This window comes from Rhinatrema bivittatum, chromosome 2 (genome assembly GCF_901001135.1).
Source record: "Rhinatrema bivittatum chromosome 2, aRhiBiv1.1, whole genome shotgun sequence".
In the NCBI taxonomy this organism is placed as follows: Eukaryota; Metazoa; Chordata; class Amphibia; order Gymnophiona; family Rhinatrematidae; genus Rhinatrema; species Rhinatrema bivittatum.
Genome location: NC_042616.1, coordinates 330,469,345 through 330,486,582, shown reverse-complemented (window position 1 = coordinate 330,486,582; position 17,238 = coordinate 330,469,345). Strand labels below are relative to the sequence as shown.

The 17,238-nt window shown below is 43.9% G+C and overlaps 1 protein-coding gene and 1 long non-coding RNA gene across 7 annotated transcripts in view; one reads left to right on the top strand and one right to left on the bottom strand.

Annotated features, from left to right (window-relative positions):
* NT5C3A (5'-nucleotidase, cytosolic IIIA) overlaps positions 1 to 17,238 on the bottom strand; it is a 198,295-nt gene that overhangs the window by 97,007 nt on the left and 84,050 nt on the right. For 2 of the 6 annotated variants that reach the window (XM_029589781.1, XM_029589780.1), the window contains exon 2: positions 5,251 to 5,357. The exons of 3 other annotated variants lie outside the window; for them this stretch is intronic. In XM_029589781.1, coding sequence (XP_029445641.1) covers positions 5,251 to 5,352 — 102 coding nt within the window. In that variant the 5' untranslated portion in view covers positions 5,353 to 5,357. Of the gene's footprint in view, positions 1 to 5,250; positions 5,358 to 6,267; positions 6,397 to 17,238 lie in introns of those variants that run through there. One more of the 6 variants, XM_029589779.1, reaches the window with a different exon arrangement.
* LOC115084648 overlaps positions 6,425 to 17,238 on the top strand; it is a 64,091-nt gene continuing 53,277 nt past the window's right edge. Inside the window, exons 1-2 of the long non-coding RNA XR_003854621.1 lie at positions 6,425 to 6,690; positions 9,614 to 9,854. This is a non-coding gene — a long non-coding RNA (uncharacterized LOC115084648). The remainder of the gene's footprint in view (positions 6,691 to 9,613; positions 9,855 to 17,238) is intronic.

Sequence of the window (17,238 nt, the reverse complement as noted above, 5' to 3'; positions counted from 1 at the left end):
CCTGCCTCAGGGGAAAAATAACTGAAAGGCAGCCAGAAGGAAAAAAGAAAAAGGGAAAGAAACAGAACTGATCAGATTGGCAAGATGGAAAAATTACATAATATTAGCAGGGTCCGGGAAAATTCTCCAATACCTCACTATCAGGGATAAATTGCAGACAATTATGACAGATGACATTGCTAACAATCTAAAGAAAACAAAACATTTTCTACAAGAAAGATAACAAGTCAGACACCTGGCCTTTAGGTTTTACAACTTGCTGTCTACCTGTTATCTAGGCTAATTCATAAAATTAAAGATAATAAAGTCCCTTTTGTAGTGTCTGAAATATGAGACTTGTCTTATATTTTGGGGATTTATATGGAAGACAGAAGGGAATTAATAAGTTTGGTATGATCAGAGAGGGAGAAATATGCCCAACTGAGATTCTAAATCGCTATAAAAACCTCAAAGGTATACAAGAACCCAGAGTTGGATAGAGTAACAGTGAAGTTCTATAAAATCTTTCTTCAGCTGCTTGTAATCCCACTTTCTAAGGTCTTTAATTCAGTGTCAGTGGGCCAAAGATTCATATGCCTGCTATGCTAAAAAGCAAGGGTTCTGGTAACACACAAAGGAAGACAAAGATAGATTGGTTTGTGTGTATTTTAGGCCAACCTCTCTTCTCATAATAGATAAGAATATTTTTGCAAAAATGTTAGCATTGAGAAAGACATCCTACAGAAGCTGGCCCACATCAAACATATTTCTTTCTGGGCAGGCAAGCGTCTGATAACATTTGGTAGGTAGTTACTCTTACATCTGAGGTTAAAGAAAATAGAAGACACCTACTATGAAGCAGCTGCTCAATCATGAGAAAATGATTGATAGAATACACTGGAACTATATCACAGAGGTGTTAAAACAGCTTAGATTTGGGATTTTTTGCTTTGAGTCAAAAAAAATGTAGACCCATCTCAAAATATATATATAAAAATGGATATTCTAGCTTGCTTGATTTGAAAAATAGTATTAAATAGGGCTCTCTCTTTTTACATCTCTATAGAACCCCTCACACAGAATTAGATCAAATGATGATATAAGTGGAATTGAGGTGGGAAGAATAAAATATAAAACCACACTATTTGCAGATTTTTTGTTGACCATCAATAAACCATACCTATTTCTAACAAACTGAGGAGCTGATATGATATATGATAAGGTAAGATACCATTCTAACATGAAAATCATATGCCATTTACCACAGGTCCCTTTTTATAAATGGGACCTATTACCTAATTAATATACTTTTTTTTATGTTAAAACAGCAATGCATTTTAGTGAATAAGACCCTTAATGAAGGAACTAAACATCTATGAACATGATTCTGGATTCAAAGCCAACTACAAGATGCAGGCATTAAATATTAACTTTGATCAGTCAATCTTAACTCAGATTCAAGGAAACTTCACATTTTGGTAGTTTAAACAATCTCTCAGATGTTTGGGATCAACATTGAGTGCAGTAGGAAAAAAAACTTTAGGAGGCTACCGGTAACTATCCAAAATTCCTAAACTGCACCAGAATTTGGAAATATGAACAAAATGTAATATTTTATGGTTTAGCAAGATACAAACCCTGAACCACATGGGATGCTACACACAAAATATCATTATATCAACATGTATATCTGTGCTCTTTATTAAAAAATCATCTACATATGGCTAATATATGAACACTCTGAGGTCCATATTCTGCAGCCATCTGGCTAAGCAAGTTAGCCAGATAAACATATCTGACTAACGGGCCGATACAGTAAAAATCGCAGGAGAGCGGACGAGCGCCCAGGCCACTCTCCTGTGCGCACGATTCAGTAACTTAATTTATTTAAATTAGGGCCAGCAGTAAAAAGAAGCGTTAGGGACCTAGCGCGTCCCTAGTGCCTCTTTTTGGACAGGAGCGGCAGCTGTCAGTGAGTTTGACAGCTGACGCTCAATTTTGCCGCCGTCTGTTCTCAAACCCACTGACAGCCACAGGTTCGGAAACCAGACGCCGGCAAAATTGAGCGTCCGGTTTTCAACCCGCGAGCCGCGGGCTGCTTTTACATTTTTTTACTTTTTTTTAAAAACTTTTGGGACCTCTGACTTAATATCGCCATGATATTAAGTCGGAAGGTGCACAGAAAAGCAGTTTTTACTGCTTTTCTGTGCACTTCCCCTGCGCCGGCAGAAATTAACGCCTACCTTTGGGTAGGCGTCCAACCCCCCCGAGACTAATAGCACCCGCATGTTGCGGGTGCTATTAGTCTCGGGGGGGTTGGACGCGCGTTTTTGACGCGCTATTACCCCTTACTGAATAAGGAGTAAAGCTAGCGTGTCGAAAACGCGTGTCCAAATGCCGGTTAACAGTGTGCTCCATCGGAGCACACTGTACTGTATCGGCCTGTAACTTGGCTAGGATATTCAGCAGCACAGTTGTACCACTGAATATACCCAGCTATCTAATAATTAGCTTGATAAGTTTATCTGGCTAACTTTAGACCTATTTAGAAGCAGGTCTAACTTAGTCAGATAAGGCTGAATATCGGCACTAAGCCGGTTAAGTTGGCCCTTCAATGCCCCCATCTGCCCACCAAGGTGCCAAATAACTAGTTATTCGGCTAAGCGGAGGCTGCTAAACGTGGCCAAATATTCAATCAGCACCACTTAACCAGATAAGTCCGAACTTAGCCAGCTAAGTGGCACTGAATATCAACCTCGGTCTTAAAGATTTACAAATAATGCAAATATTTTCAAGAAAAAATGTATAACTGATAAAAGGGAAAATGGAAATCCTTAGCTAGTTACAGTACTAAAAAGTGGTGCTGGCAAATTTACCTTCCAAAACAACTTTTTTTTAAAGCAAAAAAGCTAAAATCTAAACAAAATAGCAATGTCAATTGTGAAAAATATGGTATGGCTTTCAATTATCCTAAAAATAAAATCTGTAAACATATTTCCAAATATGGCTTCCAATTACACTTAGGATTTTGTTAGCATGAGATAATTGATCCAACTGTCTGCTAAAATCATTATGCATTTCTTTAAACACTGTATTTCAAGAACTAGAAAGAAGTCAAGGCGGCTCCCTTCTGAGGCTCAAATTTTAATGGAACTATATCTCAACTGTAATCAGTATTTTTCCTTTTAAGGCTGTAGAGTTTAGAATTGAGCCCTTTTGTCTAATTTAAAACTAAATTCCATGAGGGCCTGGGAAAAGAACATGAATGGCATGCTATCTGTGGAACACTGGGAGATATTAAAAAGAGAGTGTGGGGAGATCCTCTGTATATCTGCAGAATGGTTACAAAATACTCTGTTGTTGACTACCACAGACTATACAGAATTAAATATATAAAAAAAAAAACTATGATAAAAATGAATGTTGGATGTATGCACATTTGCCAAAAACTTAGTGAATGAACTGTCTTGAGATCAGCTTTATTGACCGGTATGTTTGACTATTTTAGCCACGCAAAACTAACAGATAAAAACAGTACGAGGCACGCGACAGCAAGTGCCAACAAAGTGTCCAAACAGCAAGCACTCCACAACAAAACAAGTCATGGAACACTTATGATGCACCTCAAAATTGGGATCCTAATGGGTAAAAAAAATAATCAAAGCTGTTTTAGTCTTCAGTACTTAAAGCATCTAGATATGGAGTTTAGTTGGATGCATTAGCCCATGAAATAAGATGGACTAGCTGTAACCCGCAAAATATTTGTAGTAAAGCTAATATATTTATTGAAACAAAGCTTCTGTAAACCTAGGACTTCTAGTTATTCTTTCAGTGAAAACTTTAACAAAATCAAAACTTCAGGGAGGGAGTAGCAGGATTGGAGGGAGCACAAAATCCCTCCCTCAACTCCGTCCTGCTTCCCTTTTGCCTCCCCACCTCAGTCCTCTCTTGCACTCTTCCAAACCCCATCTTTACTACCCTGGCACCAACCTTCCCATCTTATACACACTGAATTGATCACTTCTCACCCTATCCACAGACTTTCTCCTCTAACCTTCCTCCAGCTAGCTGCCTCTTTTTTGCTGCAAGCTGATTCCCTCTCTCCTTTCTCAACCTTGTCCTCCCAGGCAACCCCTAACATCCCACCAACCAATTCCCTAACACTTCCTTAGTCACCAATCCCCTCTCTTACCCCCATCCGATGTCCCCTTCTGCTGCCCAACACCCATGGCCTGTGCAACTCTCAGGTTGCCCACATCACACCAGCTGCAGCCCCAAACTATACCTGAAGCACCATATTGTCAACACCATGGCCTTCACAGCCCTGACACCAAGCCCCCTTATTGCTGCTACAGGACTTCATCCCATGCCTCCACTGTCCAGTTACAACAGCTTTTATAAAGCATTCCTCTGTTGATGACAACATTGCTGCAACTGGTGCGGCCCTCATTCTAGCAATGTGACCTGACTCAGCATCATTCTTTCTCCCTCCAACTATATTTTACTAGTACTTCCTGCTTTCAATGTGGCCCATTCCAGTGACATGATTGTGTAACCTGATGCAGTCCAAAGCTACACATGAATTCTGTGTGTGTGTCCTGCAGCCTAACTCTACAAGTACATACATGTTCTACACAGACAAAAACGGAATATTATGATACTCAGTTTGTGTTTGTTTAGAAAATGCAAGAGGCTGCAGTACCAGCAGTGGCCACAAGATATCAGTATTGCCTATTAGAGGTTGCACTACCTGCAGTGGTCATGAGCTGTCAATATTTCCCAAAAAGACACTAATAATGAAGCTTAGTAACCGCAGCTGCTCAGTTACACTGTGAGTCGTGTGCATTCAGTGCCTGGAAGTGCATCAATGGGCGTTCTGGAGTGTTATTACACTTAAAAAGTATCTCCTGTAACTTAAATAATATTGCTATTAAAATCCTAAACTCTTACTTAGAACATATTGTGACATGAACAATCACAATTAAAACTGCCCTGTCAGTGGTCATTGCCTTATGTTTTCCATATGTCCTCAACAATTTCAAAGTATGTCTTTACATCTGATAAACCACCCGCACAATTTCTTTCATGCATTTTATACTCCATCTTTCATGGACTGATGTGCCACACTGAAACCTGCAGCTATTTTCATGTACTAGGCACGTCAATTTACATTGCCCATTTACAGCCCTTATTTATGGCACACTCTTTATGCTCTGTGACTTTGCTCATTCATCCTGGACCACTGATGGATAGTGCTAGTTCTGAGGGTACCTGTGTGTTGAGCTTAGAGCACTCTTGGTTCTTCTGTTCTTGAATTTGTCCTAGAGTAACAGCAGAGATGAGAAGCAGGGTCCAAGGATGCAGGGCTTGCATACAGGCTGCCAATAAAAACCAAGCAAACCTGTTTAAAAAATGGTCTGCTGAAGTATCAGACTACCTATTCTCAGAATTCTTAACAAATTAAAGTTGGCACAGAGATGAATTTGTATTCTCTGGATATATATCCACGGAAATATTCCTTCCACTCATATAACAGGTCATTTTAAACTGTTCAATCAATGGGTATTTAGGTTTTCTGTGTTCAAGGCCATCCTCCAAAGGAGAGTGTATAGAACATTAGAAAGTAAAATTGTATGGAGATTGGTGTAGTGAAAATGGAAAACTAATTCATTTTTCCTCATGTCCTCGACTGATCTAGCACATACAGGGCATACCTAGGTGTCATCAAGCTGATAGTGCCCTCGTATCGCCAAGTATCTGAGCTCTTCAGCTTTGCAGGTCTTGCTCTTTAAGAGCACCCGAGTGACATCTCCACCTCCAATTGTATATGGACATCTTTTCTAGGATGCACTTACAGTATATTAACCAACTTCAGTTTGACACTGTGTTTGAACTATGTAACTGACCAAAGATGAACACATGTAAATGATGCTAAAGTTGATGTGAGATACTAATGACAAGAATTTTCAGCAGTACAATTCATCTTTCAAACGCTCATCTATGCATGCATACACTAACTTTCAAGCAAGTTCTAGAAATGCATGTTGTAGTATTTTCATCCTCTGAAAATGAACAATTCAATTACATACACATTTTCTTTTCAAGTATGTCCTTACTATAATATTAAATGCAGGCTAAAATGTATTTTCTATTGCTTTCATCCTCTTACACATTCTCCCATAATATTTGAAAGAACAAAGCAACAAATTAAGCCTATCAGAAACTGGTGCTTGGTAAAAACAGGCACCAGTCAGTTTAGCCCTGTTTATATGAGTACAGAGCACTTACCAGAGAATCCGGCCCACTGGCTGCCGAGACAAGAAAATTCTGCTCATCTGCAAATTGCTTATATAGCACAAGCTGAGGGCATTTCCAAAAATAGCCACTCTAATCCTCTTAAAAAATATGCAAAGTTCTGTGACGCACACTAGCAATGCAAGACAGAGATATGCTTTCAATACAGCCTGTGAGGCCAATCAGCTGAGCACAAACAGAACCTCTGAGTAGCAGTCACTGAGCTGCAAGGACAGAGCTCTCCTATCCCTGACGTTGACTGTACTTCATCTCTTAAAAGCCTTCAATGCCAGGATTTAAAGAGTTATTTTTACCCCCGATCACCAATGTCCTTCAAAACCTCTTTTGGAACTATTGCCACCAGAAAACCCAAACTACAGCAAGAGAAATCTTCTGAAGGGGGGCAGCGCATTAATTGTAAGTCTTACTGTCTATGCAGCAAAACAATTTCTATTGTAACACAGTTAAACATTTGAGAACTTTAAAAATCAGCATAAAAGTTTGACAATTCGGTGAAACTTTCATTTTACCCTCCTTGCAAAGAAATACAAAACAAAGAGTCTGGAAGCTGGAATCAGAAATTTATATCAGAGAAAATGTATATAGCCTGACAAAATTTACTTATGCCACTTAAAAATGTGATTAAACTTAAAATATTCCAGGATTTATCTTAAAAGCACTGCAGTTGTGATCTTATCCTCTGTATTGTATAGTTTTGTTGTTGTTTTACAATATTCACTACCAAATCAAGCTTTGATGTAACCTTTGGATGCCCTCTGTACCATCACAACACAATCCTTTTTATAGAAAGCTTAGTTGTGGAAATATGAAACACCATGCAGAGTAAACAAGGATTATTCTTGCAGAACAACTCACAAACTATAACAGCAATTTTGCTGAACTCTATCCAGAAAACAAAACTACACTGATGAAGTAAATTTCCTTTCAGTTTCCTTTCCTACTGTGGGTGTATGTTTTTGTTTTAATAAAGTGAATATTTCTGCTTATGAAACTTGGCAGACTCTCAGGGAGCTCTCTTCGGTAGTGGCAGATTCTCAAGCCCAGCCATGACCTGGGGAGAGCACTTTTTCTTGGAGTGAGAGGTTCAATTTTCATCTCAACCCAGTATTTAACTTACACCACACTATAATGCATCATGAGCAGAGTTTAAAGTTAGCAGTTTATATTCACATTTGTCATGTACTGAGCTACTAAATATCTCAGTTTGGGTTTGTACTGTCCTAGTGATTCAAAATAAAACTAAGTACTTCCCAATGTAGATTTTAGCTTCAACAGCTTAATTTTGTCTTCAAATATTTAAAAAGTTTAGTAGTTAATGTCATGGTTTTGCTGTTCATACTGTTCTGCGTGCTTTAAGCAATGGCCTTCTACAAAGTTCGACATTGATTGCTACTTTACTTCTGTTTCAGATGTACAAAGAGCAGTGCTTATTCTTCCCAATAGTTATCAATAGAGTACCTAGACCAAATGAGCTTTTTTGGTATTCTGTTTGCGAAATGATCTACTTAGTCTTGATAAACTTTACAATAATGCTCAACATGACATCTTCGATAGTTGAAAGTGTTTGCCTGCAGTTCACAAGCATGTTCAGTTACAAACCCACTACTTGACTTTTGTTATTGAATGCAATTTTTCTCCAAAACAGCCACCAATAGATATTTCTGGCGTCCAAAAAGCACATGCTGACTTCCTGCACAACTTTTCTCACTGCTGGGGCCTCGCTGTTTGGCTTTCTGCCTGCTGGCTCCTACTTCTATAGTTTTGTACTACTCCATGTGAGTTTGAATCACATGGTGTCCATAGTCCCATGCAGTTCTCTCGCACAAACCTTTGAACAGTGCATTAGAAATGACAGCTGGCAGGAGGAAGGTATGTTGCTCCTGCTGGCCTCTAGGGGTGGATAGGTATTCGGGGGATTGAGATAAGCATTGGTAACCTCCATTTGAGGCTTATCACTCTCCTGCTTCAACTCGCCAATTGATGAGTTGAAACTCCTGTGATAACAAATTTACGAGGGAGGCGCAAAACTTATTGCAACTCTACGGCCTATCCTCAGAATGATGATTTGAAGCATCTAACCACTTCTTCAAAGAGGCATGTTCATTAGTGCAATGTAGTTGGTTCCCTTGGCCACTGCTGCAGATTTTGAGACTTACTTGTGCAGGTTGAATAGATTTGGAACCTCTCCTACAAAGCCTGAATCACTCATGGCTTCATCTAAATACAAAAATCATATACTGAGATATTGTGGGCCTTTGCCTAAACACTTGCAGTACTCATTGCAACAATCCACGAGGAACATCTTCGGGAAGCACTTGGGGTACTCTTGAAGCCACTACCTTGCTTCTAAATCATGGTCATGAAAATGGTAGCCATTAAATCAACAGATGCAATTTAATAACTAAATAAGCCAATAGAAGAAATCATGGCTGGGCAGCAAGCACCAAACATTGTTCAACAGAGCCAAGTCCATGATCGAATGGACGACCCTTACTCAATAAGCCTTCACACGGTTAATGCAATTCCAACATTGCTCTCTGCTTCAACGGCAAGGGGAATTGCGGAAAAGAGGATTTGCATTCAGACAACAATCAACAAGGACTGAACTACACAGTCTAGGTAAACATATAAGTGTGGGGGTAGCTTGCTTATTGCGGCGGTTACTACACTAAATCAATTAACCCTGATACTTCACTTTGAACGCATATACAGCGTTGCTCTCTGCTTCAACAGCAGGGGGAAATGTGGAAAAGAGGATTTACATTCAGACAACATCCAACAAGGCATTGATCTGTGTAGTCTGGGTAAACAAGCATCAGGGTAACTTGCTTGATGTAGTGGTTACTACCCTTAACCATTAAGCCTTATGCTCACCTTTGTTGCAACTCCAACATTACTCTCCGCATCAATGGCAGGGGGTGGCAGGAAATTTGAATCAAACAGTTACCAACAAGGGCCCTGAATTGGTGGTAGGTGAAACAGGTAAGTACGGGAAAATATGTGTGGGAGCTTGCTGGGCAGACTGGATGGACCGATTGGTCTTTTTCTGCTGTCATTTCTATGTTTCTATGAATGTTGAGCTGGAGCAGGGGCAAAAATAAAAACTTTGAAATATGACAAAAAGTGTTACTGAGCATGCACAGTGGTTTTTGCACACTCATTGCCTTGTGAGCCCTTAAGTCTTTTTCAGAGCTTAAGCTTTAGCTAGGTAGTTAACTCTCTAGAGAGGTGGGTGGGTAATAAGCATGGCTAATTCATCATGTTGCTATGGAAAACCCTGTTTTTGGGTAACCAAACTTGTTTTCTCCTTGTCAAGCAGGACTGAATGAGCCATGACACATTGGTAGTCCCAAGCTGAGGGTTGCAAATGGAGCAATTATGGAATAAGCAAGCTGGCCCCATGAGTGGAGAGTTGACTACTGGGTAAAGAGGCTGTGAAAAACTGCTTGTCCAAAACTACTGTTACCTCTTGCCATGGTTGTCCAGACATAGGATGTGAAGGTGTGCACAGACGACCAAGCTGCAGCTTTGCAAATGTCTTCAATGGAAGTGGCCCTGAGGTAAGCCACTGAAACTACCATTTAGTGAGCCCTGAGAGAATCAGTAACCTGCAAGCCAGCCAGCACACAACAAAGTCTGCTAACCAATTTGACAGAGTTTGCTTGGCTACTGCCACTTCCAGTCTATTGGGATCAAAAGATACCAAGAGCTGAGAAGCCTGATAATGAGACTGAGTTTCTCTCAAATAGTACCCAAAGCTCTCTTACAGTCCAAAGAATGAAAAATCTTCTCAGCTGTATGCGCACGTGGCCTTGGAAACAAGGGAGGTAGCACATTGGCCTGATTGATGTGAAAACCTGATACCACTTTAGGGTGTGGCCTGCTTGTTACAGCGGTTGCTACCCCTAATTGAGCTGGACGTTCACTTGGATGCAGATACGGCGCTGCTCTCTAAATTGGTGGTGAGGTGGAGGGGAATTAGGGCTGGAGGGTACTGAAAGCCAATAGTAACAGGTGGGAGAGAAAAAAAGGGGAAAAAAATGGATAAAGTGCGTAGCTTGCTGGGCAGACTAGATGGGCCTGGAATGCCCTTCCGGAGGAAGTGGTGAAGTCTAAAACTGTGAACGACTTCGGGGGGGGGGGGCATGGGATAAACACTGTGGATCCATCAGGTCTAGAGGGCGTGAATAAAGAGGAGGCATTCAAACACTGCACGGAGCGGCAGTAGCCACAGAGGCATTCACGGAGCGGGATGCCAGTGGCCAGTAGTTGGTGTTCCACCTTCACGGAGCGGAAGGATGGAGGGCTGCTATCTCAAAAAAATAAAAAAAATAAAAACAGGGGTGGGTAAGAGTATGGGGTAAGGGTGTGGCCTGCTTGTTACAGCGGTTGCTACCCCTAATTGAGTTGGACGTTCACTTGAATGCAGATACGGCGCTGCTCTCTAAATTGGTGGTGGGGTGGAGGGGAATTAGGGCTGGAGGGTACTGGAAGCCAATAGTAACAGGTGGGAGAGAAAAAAAAAGGGGAAAAAAATGGATAAAGTGCCGTTTGGTCTTCTTCTGCCGTCATTTCTATGTTTCTATGAAGCAACTTAGGACGAGTATGTAGGACCACCCTGTTGTAGAAGAACTGATGGTATGTGAATAAGAGACCAGTGCTTGTAATTCACAGACTCTGAACAGACATGAAAGCTACTAAAAACAGTACTTTCCATGCAGGGAACTTTAAAGTAAAATAGTGGATTCCAGAGGCTCAAATGGAGGCTTCATAAGCTGAGCTAGGTTGTTGGAAGGTGAGAAGCATATCACACTCCAGAATTTACAGGATCCAATGGTCTCTGGTGATCTTCATCCACTCTCAATGAAAGGAATGAATCATCTCCACCACTAAAGGTGGCAAGGAGTCTGATTTGATCTGTCAAAAATGTGGTTTAGGTTTCACCTGGGTATAATTCTGATTGCTGGACTGCTGTACTAGGCCTTGCTAAGCATGTACCAGCACATGTCAAATATGTATTGTGCTGTTTGCTGTAATTACAGCAGCTAATTACAACTACAGGATGTGGGCCTAAGTCAACGAGACATGAAGGACATCTCGTAGGACATGTGTGTGTGGGCTTTATGAGAACCAACTACAAAGGAGAATACAGAGACTGATAAGAGATGATCTATGTCTTCCTACAAAGTATCATAGGGAGATGAAAATAGCTTGGCATGTTGGATCCGAAAGAAAGAAAGGAAGAAGAAAAACAGATGTTGGGGTGCAGGTGGTCTAGGGGAAGGAAGCCAGGTCAGAGTGACACATTTAGAAATGATCAATACTTGGCAAAGGTAACTAGAAAAAAATGTATATAAGCCTTGTAAGATTGTGACATGGGGAAGGAGGAATCACAAGATGTTCAGTGTTTCTTACTGACCCTTTATTCTCCTTCCTAGACACTTATATTGTGATTGGCCAGTCATTTATTTACCATAATAAACATTTTACTAAATTTCAAAATTTTCTCTGAGTCTCGTGTATGGCATAGGGGGGCAAGAACCATACACCGGTGGCTGTTGAGGGCCCTTAGATTGATGTCTCTCTCTTCTGACGGCTCCTGGCAGGAAGCTGCTGCAGGACACAGGTGGTCTGATGACACTGATAACAGCGGAAGGGGCATTTCTGAAAGAATTTATTTATTTGAATTATATTGTTTTCTCAGACACTTCAAAATGGATTACATTCCAGTACCGTACGTATTTCTCTGTCCCCAGATGGCATGTCTATAAGAAAAATATTGAAACCTGGAAGGTTGAAGTTTGTCTCTTCTCTGACAGACTGAATGGTAGCTTGACACTCCTTAATCTGAGCAACAGTCTGAGCTTGTCTCCAAACACTTTGTCCCTCATACAGAGAACATCTGCTGGCCAATCATACGTCTTCATACAGATCGATGGCAAGTCAACTTGTGCGCTGTAATGGCCATTCATGAAGTCCTGGCTGTAGCATCGAATACCTCATAGACCTAGTGGATTAGATGTCTTTCATACGTCTCTGCATCCTCCTAGGCACTGATGAAGGGCGTGCAGGGCTATGCATTTGTTTCATCTTCTCAGCTCCTACAGGCCCTGCTGAGGTGCCTTCTTCAAACAAAAGTTAGCATGTAGCACATTTAAAACTAATTGGAGAATGTTCTTTTTCACTCAACGCACAATTAAACTCTGGAATTTGTTGCCAGAGGATGTGGTTAGTGCAGTTAGTATAGCTGTGTTTAAAAAAGGATTGGACAAGTTCTTGGAGGAGAAGTCCATTACCTGCTATTAATTAAGTTGACTTAGAAAATAGCCACTGCTATTACTAGCAACAGTAACATGGAATAGACAGTTTTTGGGTACTTGCCAGGTTCTTATGGCCTGGATTGGCCACTGTTGGAAACAGGATGCTGGGCTTGATGGACCCTTGGTCTGACCCAGTATGGCATGTTCTTATGTACTTTTGACCTTGCTTGACCTCAAGTCTGAGGCAGATATGAGAACTGAAGGGGAACCTTGACCATGGTGTAGAGAAAAGAGGAACTCTTACTTGGTGCTCTGCACAGTGAGAGTCACAGGACGTCCTACTTTGGGATTAAGAATGGCTTTGATGTCCGGACTCATGATTATGATTATCCTTAAGCACTATAAGATCCAAGCATGAAATTGCTGAGCCCTGGAGGTTGTGCAACTACATTTGAAACAGTTATTCAAATATCATGGTTGGGACCCAGGCACTTATAGCAGACTTCATGGGAATCCATAATAGATATCCAGTGCCCACAGCTGCAGTCAATCAAGCTGCTTATAGTAGCCTTCTTCTTAGGCCCAGACAACATAAAATTTGATGAAATTTCTGTACTGTTTTATTTTTTTTTAAGTAGCATTTAAAAGTGCTGTTGAGGCGCTGCCCAGGCAGTGAGAAAAAAAAATATAACCGCAATGAGAAAAGTTTGAAAGTAAAACAAAAAAAAAAAAAAAAGAGGGTCACACATCTGTGCAGAGCTTCAAACAAAATCAGGCTGAGGGGCTCACGAGGTTGTGTGTGTGGGAACACTGCGCATGCTCACTAAGGGGTAGATTTTCAAAAACCGCGAATAGGCGTACTTTTGTTGGTGCTCCAGGCGCAAACAAAAGTACGCTGGATTTTAGTAGATACGCGCATAGCCGCGCGTATCCGCTAAAATCCGGGATCGGTGCGCGCAAGGCTATCGATTCCGTATAGCCGGCGCGCGCCGAGCAGCCTACCTCCGTTCCCTCCGAGGCCGCTCCGAAATCGGAGCGGCCTCGGAGGGAACTATCTTTTGCCCTCCCCTCACCTTCCCCTCCCTTCCCCTACCTAACCCACCCGCCCGGCCCTGTCTAAACCCCCCCCCTTACCTTTGTTGGGGGATTTACGCCTCCCGGAGGGAGAAGTAAATCCCCGCACGCCAGCGGGCCGCTAGCGTGCCGGGACGCGATCTGGGGGCGGGTCCGGAGGGCGCGGCCACGCCCCCGGGCCGCCCCAGGCCGTAGCCACGCCCCCGGAACGCTCCCGACACGCCCTGAAAACGCTGCGCGGTTCGGGCCTGCCCCCGACACGCCCCCTCCGAAAACCCCGGGACTTACGCGAGTCCCGGGGCTCTGCGCGCGCCGGTAGGCCTATGTAAAATAGGCTTACCGGCGCGCAGGGCCCTGCTCGCCTAAATCCGCCCGGATTTGGGCGGATTTAGGCGAGCAGGGCTCTTAAAATCCGCCCCTAAGACTTGTACTGAGCTTTGAGAGATAGGTCTGTTCCCCGGTGGTCGGGGAAGATGGCAATGTGAATGTAAGCCTCCTTGAGATCGAGGGAGCAGAGCCAGTCTCCTTTTCGGAGACCATCTTGAACTTTTCTCTTGCGAGAAACTTGTTCAATGCCCTGAGGTCGAGGATGGGGCGCAAGGCGCCATTCCTTTTCGGGATGAGGAAATACCTCGAATAGAATCCTTGGCCCTGCTGATGGTGAGGGACCAGTTCTACTGCGCCCGCTACGAGAAGGGCGAAGAGTTCCGTCTGAAGTATGACCTGTTGGGCGGACGAACCCTAGGATAGACATGGGGGAGAGGCCTCTGGGAGCCAATTGAAGTTTAGATGGTACCCCTGACGGATGATCGTAAGGACCCAATGGTCCGATGAGACCTCCTCCCAGCGATTGGTGAAGCCAAGGCGCCTGCCTCCCACTGGTGGATCTGGAATCAGGGGTACGGTCAACTGACTTCCGCTCCCTCACCACCAGTCAAAAGTCCGTGGTCAGGGCTTGCTGGGGTGCTGGCTGGGATCTAGGTGCTTGCTGTTGGCGAGGGCGACTCCTGAAGCTGGTGTGAAGTGTTCAAGCCCTGGAGGCTGGAGGATAATATTTCCTCTGTCCTGGAGGACTTCCTGGTTGAGGGCGGAGTATCAGAGGCGCTAGCGAAAAGCTGTTGAAGGATGTCATGATGGTCCTTCAACTGTGCTATTGCATCCTGGACCTTATCCCTGAAGAGATTTTCACGTGTGCAGGGGAGGTCAGCTAGCCATTCCTGCACCTCTGGACGGAGGTCGGAAGCTCAGAGCCAAGCGGGCCACAGTCTCGAAGACATCATAGGTGGAACGCACCTCATGCTTGCCTGCTGCCAGACCCAGCAGGACGATGCCCAAAAGTGCCTCCTGCTGTTGTTGACGCAGGGTTTCAGCAAAGTTCTGGACCCGTTTTCAGATGTTCCGGTTGTACTGGGTCATGTAGAGTTGAGAGGCGGCAATGCGGGTGACCAGCATGGGGCCTTGGAAGACTTTCCTTCCCACAGCATCAAACTCCCTATGCTCTTGCTCTGGAAGGGGAGGAGGTGTTCTTGTGGGAGCGCAGGGCCTTTTTTAGAGCGGACTCCATGACTACTGACTGGTGGAGGAGGTGCCACTTCTTGAACCCCATTGGCTTGCTGCACCAAATAGGTGGCATCTGCCTTTCTGTTGATGGGGGAGATGGAAATGGGGTGCTCCCACATGAAAAGGAGGAGATCCTTAAAGATGTCATGGATGGGAACCGCCACGATCTCCTTAGGAGCGTCGACAAACTGGAGTACTTTCCAGCATCTTATGTCACGCATCCTCCTCTGTGAGTAGCTGAAAGGGAATGGCTTCAGCCATAGCCCTAAAAAACCCTGCAAAGGACAGGCCCTCGGGGGGTGACCGGTGCTGCTCCTCTGGCGGAGAGGGCTCTGAGAGGGGTTCATCTGAGTAATCAGAGGACGACTCTGTGCAGTCATCACTCCAAGGGTCATAGGGCCCCTCCTCCTCACTAAGAACAGCGTGGCATGGACAAGGTCCGTGAGGAGTATCCGCCCTGGGCTCCGATGGCTTCGGAGGTCTTGAGGGCACACAGGAATAGACGATTTCCCTGGTGTTTAGGAGACCAGAGGCCAAAAGGACCCGGCAAGGGCTCGGGGAACCTTGGCCTGGAGAACATGGTACCAGACATATCTTTCTCCTCAGAGGACCTGAGACTCAGGATTGCTCCGGTGCAGGGGTTCGATGGCTGATGGGGAACCGAATGCCCCTCAGGCACTGGTTGCATTGGAAGGGCACCTAAAAGGACATCTAGATGCTCAAGCAGAGCTGCGAGTATCGACAACAGAGGCTCAGGCATTGGTATGGGAGCTGGTGGCACCGGCAGCTCAATGCTCTGTAGTGCTTTGAGCACTTCGGATTGCATCCTGCAGTCCAACTCCTCCTGAAAGTCCGGGGTGGCCAGGAAAGGGAGTGGACGAGGTATCACCAGCTCTTCCTCGGGCCCCCGAAGTTGCACGGTGCCGATATTGGTGGGGAATGCTTGGGATTACAGGGGGCATTGGAGAATGGGGCCTCCAATAGACTGTGCTGCTTTGGTGGCAGCCTGGCAGCTGCTGGAGCCGTGCGCCAATGGCAGCGATGTTTCAGGACCTCCCTCAATGCTCGGCAGGGACTTTCCATGGCACCGAGGAAGTGGAGAATCTCGATGTCTGGGAAAACGGTGAAATCGAGGATCTATCACCGTTCCTGTGATCCTTCAAAGTACTAGAGAGGAATAGCAAGGGGGAGTGTGCCGAGAGGCTTCCCAAGACCTCTCAGGGTCGATGGCTCCAACGCAGGGGTAGAAGGATCAGACTTTGGGGCTCCAAAAAAGTTTCCCCATCTTATCATGACTTCGGAGGACAGAATGGCCAAATCTACTGTCTCAACAGGAGTCCTAGTCCAATAAGTGTGATGTGTATGTGAGGAGAGAACTTCGTGTCGCAGATCTCCTCCATGGAGGTTAATTTCAACTGTCATCATGGTTTGACCCTATGAGCCTCAACATGCCACACCAGATTCAAGTCTGCCTGGGCAGAACAGAAAGAGATGCAATCTGCTAGCCAAATAGAAAGAGTGCACTTGGCATCAGCAATTCCAGGTTTGTTGGTGTCAAAAGAAACAAAAAGCTGGGTGAACTTTCTAACAGTTTCAGTCCATTACAATTAGAAGGACAAGGCTCTAAATTGTGTAGCTCTTGTTCACCTTTGTGGACATGTGGCCTAGAAAGAATGTTGGAAAGATGATTGACTGACCGTACCTTAAATGGGAGCTTAGGATAGGTGCATAAAATCACCCTATTGTGAAAAATCTTGATAGAAGGTTGATAAGTCATTAAGACTCAGAGCTCACTGATTCTATGAGCCAGAGTGACCACAACAAAATCTTTGACTTTCCAGGTCAGGTAATTCAGCTCCAAGGAGTCTGTAGGTCCTATGACACAGCAGAAGGCTTGATGAGAGGCTTCAAGTGAAGTAAGTTCACTTGAAACTGACAACTAAAGGATGCACACAAATGGATGTATGGTATGCATGATAGTGGTAAGCACCAATTGCACTGAGATGAAACCCAAGCTTTTGTCTTAAGACCCGATTCAGAAAGATGCATA